The sequence below is a fragment of the Pithys albifrons genome, chromosome 33 (genome assembly GCF_047495875.1).
Source record: "Pithys albifrons albifrons isolate INPA30051 chromosome 33, PitAlb_v1, whole genome shotgun sequence".
NCBI classification, from domain to species: domain Eukaryota; kingdom Metazoa; phylum Chordata; class Aves; order Passeriformes; family Thamnophilidae; genus Pithys; species Pithys albifrons.
This window is the reverse complement of record NC_092490.1, coordinates 1,108,325-1,122,026: the sequence shown is the minus strand read 5'-3', so window position 1 is coordinate 1,122,026 and position 13,702 is coordinate 1,108,325. Positions and strand designations below refer to the sequence as shown.

The window sequence follows — 13,702 nt, the reverse complement described above, 5'->3', positions numbered from 1 at the left end:
CTTGGACAGGTGTCCCCTCTGCTGGATTAGGAGGTGGCTGCAGGGTCAAGTCCAGAGAGTGCTGATGAATGGGGCTGTGTCCAGCCGGTGGCCGGTCACCAGTGGTGTCCCCAGGGGTCTGTGTTGGGTCCAGTCCTGTTTAACAACTTTCTTGATGATTTAGATGAGGGGATTGAGACCATCATTAGCAAATTTGCTGATGACACCAAGTTGAGAGGGAGTGTCGACCTGCTGGAAGGCAGGAGGGCTCTGCAGAGGGATCTGGATAGACTGGAGAGATGGGCTGATTCCAGTGGGATGAGGTTTTGCAAGGCCAAGTGCAGGTCCTGCCCTTTGGCCACAACAACCCCCTGCAGTGCTCCAGGCTGGGCACAGAGCGGCTGGAGAGCAGCCAGGCAGAGGGACCTGGGGGGACTGAGTGACAGGAAGCTCTACATGAGCCCACAGTGTGCCTAGGAGGCCAAGAAGGCGAATGGGATCCTGTCCTGTATCAAAAATAGCATGGCCAGCAGGCCCAGGACAGTGACCCTTCCCCTGTACTCTGCGTTGGTGAGGCCACACCTTGAGTGTTGTGTTCAATTCTGGGCCCCTCAGTTCAGGAAAGAGATTGAGAGGCTGGAGCAGGTCCAGAGAAGAGCAACGAGAGTGGTGAAGGGACTGGAGCACAAGTGCTGTGGGGAGAGGCTGAGGGAGCTGGGGTTGCTTAGCCTGGAGAAGAGGAGGCTCAGGGGAGACCTTATCACTCTCTACAACTTCCTGAAAGGAGTTTGTAGCCAGGTGGGGATTGGTCTCCTCTCCCAGGCAACCAACAGTAGGACAGGAGGGCAGGGGCTTAAGCTCTGCCAGGGGAGGTTTAGGTTGGATATCAGGAAGAAGTTCTTTCCAGAGAGAGTGGTCAGGCATTGGAATGGGCTGCCCAGGGAGGGGGTGGATTCTCTGACCCTGAAGGTTTTTAAGGTGAGACTGGACGTGGTACTGAGTGCCATGATCTGGTGCTCAAAGTGGGGTTGGATTAAGGGTTGGACTTGATGATCTCGGAGGTCTTTAACCCAACTGGTTCTGTGATTCTGTGATAACAGAGCAGGGATGGTGGCAAGACCCTGTCTTGGTAGAGCCAGAGCACAGGCCTAAGGTGAAGAGCTAAAGAGACAGAAGCTCCACCTCCCTCTCTTTTATATTTCTTGATGCTTCTTGATGATGTCAGATGTAATGAAATACCTCTTTGGTTGCTTAAGTCAGGTGATGCTTGTCCCTTCTAATCTCTGTCACATCCTCTGGGCCTGATGAATTGAGGCCTGGCTGAAACTGAAGCTAAAACTACCACACCCCATTACATTCTATTCTCAGGCTCCATTTCTATGATGTTTCACTATAGATTTTACACACTGAGAAATGACCTCACAAAATTCCAGGGATCTTCCTTTCAACTCACCAGATCCTGGGACTGAGAGGATTCTCCTCAAATAATATTTTGGGTGTCACTGGAGTGCTCAGGGTCCTGGAACCTGTGGAGCATCTGCAGCTTTGTCCCACCTGGGTCAACAATAATTGTCATCAAAAGTCATCAGGAAGAAATGAGACCCTCCATTCCCCCCTTTGGAGTGTCTGTGAGCCAGACAGACAGATTCTGGGCAGAGACAGGGAGAGAATCTTTCCAGTCTGTACAAACCCTTCCAAGGCTTTTCACGTATTTGAACTTTCTAGCAAACAAAGAAATTAACCTTCATTTCTTCTAACCTAACAATTCTCTTCATTAATTGGTATTCTGTCCTTTATTGACTGTTTTGGTCCACATTCTTTGGTGCTTTTATCATTCTGCCTGAGACAGGGTCTCCAACTCTCAGGTTGAAATGTCTTTGTTAAGCCCTTCTATATCTTCTGGTTGCTCCACCATGTCTTTGAAGGACCAAACATTGAAGATCCCAGATGTCCAGTCTTCACCTCCCACAGGCTTTTTTTTAGTGAACCTCATCAGAGCTAGTCCAGGGAAACTCAAATCTTTGGAGCTTTAAAGACCAAACTGATGAGAGTCTGTGAAAAGAAACGCGGCCAACGATTCCCACTAATTAAAAATACAGGAGAGTTGTATAACTTCCAACACTGGGAGAAACTGGGAAATGGTTTGTGGGGACTGGGCTGGGATTTGGAGGATCCAGGGGAAAACTTGGAGGAGATTAGGGGAGTCCGAGGTGGGGGGAGGGTTAGTGGGGGAGGTGGGAAGGCATTTTTAGGGGTTATAGGGGGTCCTGGGAGGGCTGGGGGCAGTTGGGAGGAAGTTCAAGGGGTCCTGAGAGGGCTGGGAGGGAGGTTGGTGGTTCATAGTGGGGCTGAGAGGGGCTTTGGGAGGTCTTGGAAGGGCTGGGCAAGGACTGGAAGGAGGTTCCAGGAGATCCTGGCTGGGCTGGAGTGACTGGCAGGAGGTTTGGGGGAGGTCCCAGGGGGCCTGTGAGAGGTTTTAGGGGCTCCTTCCCCCCCCCGGCCCTGCCCGGTGGTGCTGCCAGACGCCCTCCAAGACACTGCCAGGGGCCGGGACTCCGTGTTGGGGTTTGTCCTCCTGGGCTGGGGCTTCTCCCTGTGCCACAAGGGTAGGGGGTCACCGGGGGTCGCGTGTCACCCCCTTCCCTGCTGTTCCTCTGCCCCCAGCCGGCTGCTCCCGGTGTTCCCAGTAAAGCTTCCCAGTTCTCCCCAGTCCCGGTCACTGGGGGTGCCTGGGGGGGGATCAGTGAGAGAAGGCCCCGAATCATTTTCCAGCCAATCAGAGCGCGCGGTGCTGATGACTCCGCAGTTGCCAGGCAGACCCGCAGCGCCCCGCGCTCCCCACCCCGCGCCCACCCGCGCCCCCCCCTCACCCCCAGCGTCCCCCCGGGACGGAATTAGGGGCGGGGGGAGGTGGGGGCGCCCAGGCCGGCCCTCCCCCGCGTTGTCCCGGCCGTGGCGGCTGCGGCGGGGGCCGAGTGCGGGCGGGGGCGGCCAAGAGCGCAGCACTGCCCCATCCCGAGCTGCCCCAGCTCCATCCCTGCTCCTCCCGCGGGGGGCGGCGGGGCTGGGGGCAAAGGGGGGTCCGGGGGGGCGCTGGGCCTGGGGGCAGGAGGAGAAGGGCTGGAGGGGGCGGGACTGTGGAGGCGGAGAAGCGGCAAGAGAGGAGGGACAGAGCAGGGGGAGGAGCCGGGACAGGGGCCACAGAGAGGACAAAGCACCGCGTGCTCGGCGCTCGGTCGGAAGGTCGGTGTGGGACGGGGGGGCGAGAGCGGTTTTGGGGCCCCTCGGGTGGTCCGGGAGGGAGCCCCCGGACCGGCGGAGTGGGGAGAGCGGAGAGGGGGGATAGCGGAGCTGGGGGATCCCTGGAATGGTGGAATTGGGGGGCAGGAGCACAGAGGGAGCCCCGGGCTCCTTAAATGGGGGTCCCGGAGAGGGAGAAGCCCCGGCAGTGTGGAGAGGAGGGGGGAGCAGCAATGCAGGGGGGAGGTGGGACCCCCAAGAGCCTGGAGAAGGCGAGAGCCTAGAGAGGAAGGAGCCGTGGGATTCCCAGGATCCCCGGCAGCCCGGAGAGGGTGGGACGGGATCCCCAGTATAAGTGGGACCCCCAGCAGTGCATACAGGGGGACCCCAATAACCCCATTGTGGAGAATTCAAAGAAGAGGAACTGCCGGGAGGGTTAATGTGGGCTGAAATTTGGTATTTTGGAGGTATTTAGGGACACAAGATTAGAGGCTGTGGAGACAGAGGGTGGGACTCGGGATGGCTGCAGGGAGAGGTGAGGGGAGAGTGGCAAGTTTGGAGGACTTTGGGGATTTAAGGGAAAGTTTGGGGGTCCCTCATTACCCACCCACCCCCTACAGACCCCTGGGGCCCCCCGGCGCTGTGTTGGCTGTGAAGGAGAAGGTGGAAAATCCAGGTAAGTCCCTTCCCCCGCCCCGGAACTGCCACCATGTCCATTCCGCAACACACACACACACACACACACACCCTCGTTCCCTCAAAAAACCCCTGTGATCCCAAAACCCCCCACCTGGGACTGTCAAAACTCTCCCAGGATGCCCCAAATATTCTCCTGGACCTGCCAGAGCCCCTCAAAACATCCTAGAGACTCTCCCAAAACTCCAAGACTCCCCCAGAGTCCTCCAAAACACCCCAGAGAATCTCTCAAGAGACCCCAAAACCAACAGAGAGACCCCCCCAAACTTTCATCCAGACCCTGAAGACCACCCCGGGACCACCAACCCTCCCCTCGACCTCCCCAAATGCCATCAACCTCCCTCCAAATCCCCTGCCAGACCACCCCAAACCTGCCCAGGTCCCCCCCTAAATTCCCTTCCAGAGACTGGAAAGCATCCCAGGGCCCCCATAGTATTCCTATCAGGACCTCCCAGTGACCCAGGACCCCCAAACTGCCCCCAGACTTCCCAAAAACTACTCCAGAATTTCCCAAGCCTCTCTTCCACACGCCCCCAAACCACCCCAGGTCACCTAAACGAGGATCTCGATATGAGAACTGAAACAGGGAGAACTGAAGCTGAGTGAGATGACACATGGGCAACCCTGAAAAGCACAAAACTAGGATTTATTTGTTGTTTGTTTTTTTTTCTAGAAGCTAAAAGGGGGAAATTGGGGATGATGCTCTTGGAAAAGGGAACGGTGTGAGCGAATGAGGAGCAGACACAGTGTAGGGGACAAAGGGAGTCACCCCCAAAGGGGGTTTTTCTTGGGGAGTATCCCTGGATGCTGGAAAATCCTGGGATCCTCCCATTTCCCCAAATGGAGGTGCCTGGCACAGATCCCCACAAACCCCAAACCATTAAGACAGCGAAAACTACCTCTCCAAAATATGCAGATAAAAGCCAAAGAAATCCAAAGCACCAAGATTCATCCCCAAAAAACCTTCCCAAAAATTTCCTGTCTTTGGTCTCTCCACTTTGGGGTTATGGGGGTCCCCCATGTCCGGGGTGTTGGGGGGGCTTGTGTTTTGGAGGCCCCTGTCCAAGGGTTCTGCCTTTTCCAGGCTGCTGGTGATCCCGAGAATGCCAGGGGTCCCCACTCTATGATCTGACCCCTTTGGGGTTCTGGGATTCCCTCCTCTTCAGGGTCCCTCTTAGGAATACCGATGGTCCCCAGGGATTTCTTCTGCCCTGACTCTCTGCTCAGGGACCCCCCGGGACCCCAAAACAGAGAGCCAGGAGAGGGGGCACCCTCAGGATCCCTGGCATCTTAGAGAGGGTGTTGCCCTTGGGAACCACCACCCCAAGCAGAGAGTCAGGGGAGGAGGGACTGCGGGGGCACAAATCCCCTCAGCATCCCTAAACTGGGGGACCCCAGAGAGGGGGAAGCCCCAGAACCCCAAAGTGGGGAGACTGCAGAGGGGGAACCCCCTGGATCCCCCAGCAGTTCAGACAGGGGAGATCCTGCAAACCCTGAATCATAGAATCATAGAATCATAGAATCGATTGGGTTGGAAAAGACCTCCAAGATCATCGAGTCCAACCCTTGGTCCAACTCTAGCTCATTTACTAGATCATGGCACCCAGCGCCATGTCCAATCTGCATTTAAAGATCTCTAGGGATGGTGAATCCACCACCTCTCTGGGCAGCCCATTCCAATGCCTGATTACTCTCTCTGTAAAAAATTTTTTTCTGATATCCAACTTAAATTTCCCCTGGCAGAGCTTAAGCCCGTGCCCCCTTGTTCTATTGCTGAGTGTATGGGAGAAGAGACCAGCCCCCACCTGGCTATAACTTCCCTTCAGGTAGTTATAGACAGTGATGAGGTCACCTCTGAGCCTCCTCTTCTCCAGGCTAAACAACCCCAGCTCCCTCAGCCTCTCCCCATAGGACTTGTGCTCCAGTCCCTTCACCAGCCTTGTTGCTCTTCTCTGGACCCGCTCCAGCATCTCAATATCCTTTCTGAACTGAGGGGCCCAGAACTGAACACACTACTCAAGGTGTGGCCTCACCAATGCAGAGTACAGGGGAAGGATCACTTCCCTGGTCCTGCTAGCCACGCTATTTTTGATACAGGACAGGATCCCATTGGCCTTCTTGGCCACCTGGGCACACTGTTGACTCATGTTGAGCTTCCTGTCAATTAGTACTCCAAGGTCCTTTTCTGCCTGGCTGCTCTCCAGCCACTCTGTGCCCAGCCTGGAGCGCTGCAGGGGGTTGTTGTGGCCAAAGTGCAGGACCCGGCACTTGGCCTTGTTGAACTTCATCCCATTGGAATCAGCCCATCTCTCAAGTCTATCCAGATCCCTCTGCAGAGCCCTCCTGCCTTCCAGCAGGTCGACACTCCCTCCCAACTTGGTGTCATCAGCAAATTTGCTGATGATGGACTCAATCCCCTCATCTAAATCATCAATAAAGATGTTAAACAGGACTGGACCCAATACAGACCCCTGGGGAACACCACTGGTGACTGGCCGCCAGCTGGATGCAGCTCCGTTCACCAGCACTCTCTGGGCCCGACCCTCCAGCCAGCTCTTAATCCAGGAGAGGCTACACTTGTCTAAGCCATGGGCTACCAGCTTTTTCAGGAGTATATTATGGGAGACAGTATCAAAGGCCTTGCTGAAGTCCAGATAGACCACATCCACAGCCTTCCCCTCATCCACCAGGTGGGTCACCTGATTGTAGAAAGAGATCAGGTTGGTCAGACAGGACCTGCCCCTCCTAAACCCATGCTGGCTGGGTCTAATCCCTTGTCCACCCTGAAGGTGCTGTGTGATTGCACTCAGGATGAACTGCTCCATAACCCTGCCAGGCACAGAGGTCAGGCTGACAGGCCTGTAGTTGCCAGGGTCCTGCTTGCAGCCCTTTTTGTGGATTGGGGTGACATTTGCCAACCTCCAATCATCTGGGACCTCCCCAGAGAGCCAGGACTGTTGGAAGATGATGGAGAGCGGTTTGGCAAGCTCTTCTGCCAGCTCCTTCATCACCCTGGGATGGATCCCATCTGGTCCCATAGTGAGGAGACCAGAGAAGGGGAACTCCTGGCGAGGTTTTTTGGGGTTGAATCTTGGTGTTTTGAACTCAATTTTTGGAGTGCAGGGGGGACACAGTGCTGGGGAAAGGGGTTTTCAGCGGGTTCCAGGGATAAGGAAAGGGGGATGCAGGGGTTTGGATGGGAGTCCAGAGTGACCCTGTGCCCAGGAAAGTAGGGTCCAGGGGTCTTCGATGTAGGGGAAAGCGGTTAATAGGATAGGGAGACCCAGAATGGCTACAAAAGTAGTTCAATTGGTCCCACAAATGTTCAAATAAGGGGCTGTTTGGTCTGGGAAGTGCAGATGTGGGGATCCCACAGGTTCCAGAGCAAAGGAAAAGAGGGATTGTAGGGACTGGAAAAGTGGAATGGCCAGGAAAGGGGGTTAAAGGTATCGGGTATTGATGCAGGATAAGGGGGTATAAGGGTGTCCTGGTGGCTGGGAATGGGGCCCAGGAATTTCCCAAAGTCAAGGAAAAGTAGGAGTAGGGGTGAGGAGAGGAGACTGGGGGGGTCAAAGGGGGTCCCTGTGCCCAGAAAAGAGGAGTCCATGGGGTGCCAGGGTAAAGGGACTGTGGAGTCTGGGAGAGGCGGGATGCATGGGAAAAGGGGGTTCAAGTTGGCCCTGGATGCAAAAAAAAAAAAAAAAAAGAAAAAGGTCTGGGGGTGAGGTGACCTGGGGTCGCTGGGAATGGGGGCCCGAGGATCCGTAGTGTCAAAGAAAAGGGTGATCAAGAGGTTGGGGGAGGCAAGATGAGCGGGAAAGGGGGAGCAGGAGAATTTTGGAATCAGAGAAAGAAGGGTGTGGGGGCTGGAAAACTGAGAATGGTCGGGCAGAGAGTCCTGAAGCCACAGCAGTCTTGAGAGGGTGGGGACTCTGGAGATGAAAGACCCCCAATACACAGGAGACACCAAGCAGCCCAGAAAGGGGGGAACCCCAGAACCCCAAAGTGGAGAGGCCACAGAGGAGAAGCTCCTGGGATGGTTTTTGTGGGCTGAAAATGGTGTTTTGGTAGTTTATATGGACACAAGAAGCCCAGTGAGTTCTAGAGACGGATTTGGGCAGGAGTAACCCACAGCCTAACATACTCACACAGTATTTTTCCGCAGAAAACAAGATTTCTCCTTCCCAAAGCATTTTGGAATGGAGGATGCTGTTGTGAGGAAGAGGAAGATGCCGCAGGACCCCCAGGCAGGTGAGGAGGAAGTCAGTGCCCCTTTGCCCCTCTCTTGTGCTGCATCTTCCAGCCCAGCATGGTCCGGGCTGCAGGACAACCCCGCTGCCGACGCCGTCCTGTCGGGGCCGGGTTTGGGGGGATGTCCTTGGCCTTCCCTTTGGGCCAGAGGCAAATTCCCTGAGTGTCCTTGTTCCTTCCTGCCCCAGGCCCCGAGCTGAGCACGGAGAGCACAGAGGATAAATTCCCCCGGGAGAACCTGGTGGCAGAGGCTGTTTTGAACAGCTCCACAGCACAGGAAGTCACTGGGGAGGAAAAGCCACGGAGATCCCTCATAAGGAGGAGAAGCTCTAAACCCAGCACAGAGTCCTCTGAGGTCTTAAGACCCACCCAGGGCCGAGAAGACAGAAGGAAGTTCATTCGACGATCTGACCTTGGGGTGCAGAAGCGGCTTCAGAGCAGGGAGAAGCGCTACAAGTGCTTGGAATGTGGGAAGAGCTTCACCACGAGCTCCTACCTGATCCGACATCAGATGATCCACACTGGGGAATGGGCCTACACATGTAGAGAATGTGGGAAGGGCTTCGGCCACAACTCTGAGCTGATCCGCCACCAGATGATCCACAGTGGGGAACGTCCCTATGAGTGTTCTGAGTGTGGGAAGAGGTTTCAGACCAGCTCAGTTCTCCTCATGCATCAGCGCACACACACTGGGGAGAGGCCCTTCTGCTGCACCGGCTGTGGGAAGAGATTCAACTGCAAGTCCCACCTCGTCACCCACCGGAGAATCCACACAGGGGAGAGGCCTTACAAGTGCAGGGAGTGTGGGAAGAACTTCACCCAGATCGCTAACTTAACCAAACATCAACGCACCCACCAGTAAGGGAAGCCCTACGAGTGCCCCAGTTGTGAGAGAAGCTTCATTCATTGCTCTAAGGTCACCAAACTTCAAATTCTCTATTTCTCTGCCTCTCTATGAACTATCCAACCCAACCCCTTGCACACTCACATGATGCCTTTTTTTGTCTTTGATTTTCATTTGTTAGATCTTCATTCCTTGTACTCACCTGAAATTTAAGTAAAAATAAAGAAATTGAATGAAAATATCTAAATCCCCACCATTTAATTGGGATTTTGGGGTGGAATTTGAGGTTCAAAAGGATATTCAGGAAGCATTCTGAGTTCTAGGGGATTTTGGGGGAGCTGTCCCCAAAATTTGGCCATCCAGGTCAAGAGAGTTTTTCCATCATTTTGCAGTCCACAATCTGAGAGGGTTCGATCTGTCACCTCATAATGCCTCGATCCCACCCTAAAATAGCTCCATCCCAACTCAGAATTACTCAGCCCCTCCCCAAAATGGCCCAATCCAGCAACCCCCACAATTCCTCCCTGAACCCACCATGGGGTGTCAGCAATTAGAGATGGCAAATGAGAAGCCCAGGAGGTTGGGGTCTAATTTGGAGAGCTTTGATGTGGATTGGGAGGGTTGGGATGGGGCTTGGAGGAGGATGGGATGGGGTTTGGGAGGCCTGAGATGGAGGGTCTGGAATGAGAGAGGGAGTTTTCAGGGTGCATTTTGATCTTTCAAAGGGTACTGTGAGGGAGTGGGGGGGAAATGTGACTCCAGCACTTGGAGTGGGGCCCCACAGGGAGGGACACAGGGAGCTTGTTTTGAGAGGATCCTTTTGCTTTCCCTGAATTTTGGGGACTATAAACATTTTTTGGGGGTCCCTTTCCTAATTTTCCGTGGCTGAAGTGAACCCCTCAGATTATAAGGGGTGGTGAGATGACCCCATTTGGGGGCTGTTCTTGCTGTTTCAACCAGTTTTTCAGGCTTCTAAATGGCTCTTAGGAGCTCCCCCCTCATTCTGGGGGTTGCAGTGACCCCCTGGCTCCACCGGTGGCTAAGCGGGGTTATAGATCCCCAATTCTGAGGTGTTACAAGCACTTTGTGAGGGACCCATGTTTGATGCAAATCCCACATGCAAGAGGGAGTCCCCCCTTCCTCCAGGATCTTGCTGTGGGTCCTGGACCCCTCCCCACACAGGGAGCACCCACAGAATTTCTGGGGTGACAGGACTTCTTAATGCACTGAGACCAGCCCAGATGGTGTTACACAATGCCAGAATGTGCTGAGTGGGAAGGGACCCCCAAGGATCATGGAGTCCAACCCTCAGCCCTGCACAGGCCCATCCCCAAGAGTCACACCCTGTGTCCCAGACCATCATCCAAACACTCCTGGAGCTCTGGCAGCCTTGGGGCTGTGCCCACTGTCCTGGGGAGCCTGTCCAGTGCCTACCACCCTCTGGGGGAAGAACTTCTTTGGAGGATCCAACCTAAGCCTGCCCTGACACAACTGCAGACCATTCCCTGGGTGCTGTCCCTGGTCCCCACAGAGCAGAGATCAGTGCCTGCCCCTCCTTTGCCCTTGCCCAGGAAGTTGTACCTGCAATGAGGTGTCCCCTCAGTGTCTCCTCTTGTGCAGCTGAACACACCAAGTGCCCTCAGCTGCTCTTTACACACCCTTCCCTTGCAGGCCGTGGCCCACCTTGGTTGCATCCTATGGACACTCTCAAATGGCTCAATGTCTTCCTTTTGGTGCCCCAAAAGGCCTGGGTGTGCCCAGGGGACACTGTGACACTGCAGGGCCTGCTGGAACCCAGGGGACACTGTGACACTGCAGGAGCAAGGGGACGTAGTGAGAGTCAGAGAATCAACAGCCCTGCTCTGCACTGGTCAGCAGCAGAGGGGCATTGGCCGCCCCTGGTGCCACAAGGGGAGACAAAATGGGTCTCTCTGTGTCCAGCAGCAAAGGCAGAGACACACACAGCTTTTAAGAAGAGGCAGGTGCAGGTGCTCCTGAGTGTGCCCAGCAGGGCAGAGAGATGGAGAAGCTGCACAGGAGGAGGCAAATGCAGCTGCTCCTGGTGGCGCCACAGTGAGTGGTTGTAGAAAAGGCGGTTTTGAGGCTGGCAGGTGTGGAGTTAAATTTCCTGAACAACAAGGCTTGGAGATAAGCAAAGGACACCTGATCTTCTGGGAGTGGCAGGCCCAGGCACCAGAATACTACAGACTGGTTGTGTTTGCATATTTGTATTCCTCTGTCTACTCTCACCCTCCCAAACCCCCCACAATTGATAGGTCTGCTTTTCATCTGCAAGGAGGTCGAAAGCCCTGAGCCATCCCCCCATGCCTCCCCCATGTGTGGGAGGTAACCAGTTCCTCTGCCCCTGCCTTGAATACCAGTCCCTGAGTCCATATATTGTAACATGGGATTTCAATAAACGGCTTTGCTTGGTTTGAGCTGGTGATCGGCGTTGTGGTTCATTCCTGTGGAGACCCAGATCCATCACGATAAATGGAGCTGAAACGTGGAGCCTCGGGAAAGATTCCAAACATTTACGGACTGGCCTTGGTAACCCTAACGTGGCAGGAGAGACAGGAACACCAGGAGGTGCCTGTCCCAGTGATGGGCAGCAGTTCAACTTGGGAAGAAGCATGATTGGTGCCTGTCTGCTGGACTGAAAGAGATTGGCTCTGGAAATGAGAATAATCTCACAGGGGTGAAAAACATGACCAAATGATTGGGGGCTAACAGCTCTGAAAGAAAAAGATTCAGTAATAGGGTCAGTGTCTAAGCCACTTGTGAAGCCAGAGCCCTGAAATAGCTTGAAGGGACAGAGCTGAGCTAAAAGAGATCAGTACCCCATGAAAAGAAAAATTACCTCTTTTTGAATTGAGTGCCCTGAAACCGCTTGTGGCCAAAAACTGTTTGGTGGGCCAGAGCCAAACTAGTTACAAAAACTGGAGTACCCCTCTTTTTTTTAAGGTAAATCACTGGAAGACTTGGACAATTGACTATTTGGTGTCAGGGAGAAACATTATGGAGATGAGATCTAGGCTGTCTGTGGAGCAGAGGAACGTGCTCTGGATGATGAGGTGCTGCTTGAACAGCATGAGCTCCAAGTAAATGACTCTCCTTTCCAACACTCCCTGCTGTGGGCACAGCTGCCCTCTGAATCTGCTGTTGCCAGTAATTGCAGCTGCCCACCAAAGGATGCAGCAGGAGAAGCAGCTGCACCCCCCGTGCCGCTGTCCCACGCAGCGTTCCTGCCCGGAGCAGAGAAAGGCGCAAAGAGCAGCAACCCCTGCCATGCTCTTGCCAGATCCCCCTGCAGCCCTTCCCGCCTGGGGCACTGATGCCAGTGGGTGGGATGGTGGCGGAGAGGGCCCAGCCAGGCAGAGGCAGCGCCGAGCCCGGCGCAGAGCAGAGAGGAGGATGCTGCGGGCGGGGCCGCCGCCGTCAGCCCCGGGACCGGTACCAGAGCCCGTATCGGTGCCAAAGCCCATGCTGGTGCTGGTGCCGGTGCTGGTGTAGGTGCCAGAGCCCGTGCCGGTGCCAGAGCCGATACCCGGCGGGAGAGCGCCCCGCTGCCCCTGCCCGCTGAGCCCTGGCCCGGCCAGGAGAGCTCCGAGCAGCCGCCAGAGAGCAGAGGCGGAGATGGCTCCCACAGCAGCACCGACAGTCCCCCCAGCGCTGCCGCCGCAGTCCCAGCACCCAGCGCAGCACCGCCAGAAGCTGCAGGAACGGCCCGGCCCAGCCCGGCAGAGCCGACAGGAACAGAAACCCCTTGGCAGGAGCGGCCAGAGATGCCAAACTGGGACAGCCACAGATTCTGATCAATAGCAACGCTGTCGGGTTAACAATTGGTAATAACTTAGTATGAATATTCATCTAACTCAGCATTAATTAAATACATCTTCACCCTTATCAAGATGGAACAAAATTTCATAACCCTTTCTACTAAAAGGGAATACTAGAGCAGTTTCTTGCCAAATAAAACTTCTATGCCTTTTCCAAGTAATATTAAAAGTCAATATAAGGCTTATTCCTCTAAAGAGAGGGAAAGCAATAATGCCTTTAAGTTAAAAGCTTTCAACAAGCTGCAAATATGTCACCTTTCTGTATCCCAGTTTCTAACATATTTTGTAGCACTCATGCTCTAAGATAGTGTCGTGTTGTATGTTTATTATTCCAGTTATTTGTAAAATGTATTCATTGTTTAATTTTATTCTGCAAAGTTATGGCATAGAAACACACAAGTGTGCGCTTTTGTAAAGTAATGCTGTTGTTCTTAAGACCAATGTTTTTATATCTGAAAAACGTGTTATATATCCAAGCTAGTATAATATTTGATGTGCAAATTATCCGTCAGGTGAAAAGGACTTTCTAAATTTCAAATTGCTTCCAAACTTCTGATGCTTTTAAAGCTTTTTCTAATCATTTGAACACCTACTGTAAAGAGTAATACTTGTTAAAAAGTTTCAATTCTCTTTAATACCTTTGTTCCTAAGCTTGTGTTTTCCCTATTAACAATTCCGTTTATAGTACGAATGAGGGTGTTGTTTGTTGCTTTTACTCCTACCTGCATTAACTATCAGTGTTTCAATGAGTTTCTTTATATTTTACTCTATTCTAATGGCTCAAGAAGAAGCCAACACTGGAGTTGTGGCATTGGGAAGTGGTGAGACTCCTGCAGTGGCAGCTGAGGTGGCT

General features: G+C 53.8%; 2 protein-coding genes across 2 annotated transcripts in view; one reads left to right on the top strand and one right to left on the bottom strand.

Annotated features, from left to right (window-relative positions):
• Positions 1–13,702, top strand: part of LOC139684162 (uncharacterized) — a 1,455,962-nt gene that overhangs the window by 370,197 nt on the left and 1,072,063 nt on the right. The window contains 1 exon segment of the mRNA XM_071579763.1: positions 8,605–9,053. Coding sequence (XP_071435864.1) covers positions 8,605–9,053 — 449 coding nt within the window.
• Positions 1–13,702, bottom strand: part of LOC139684161 (uncharacterized) — a 1,434,678-nt gene that overhangs the window by 410,345 nt on the left and 1,010,631 nt on the right.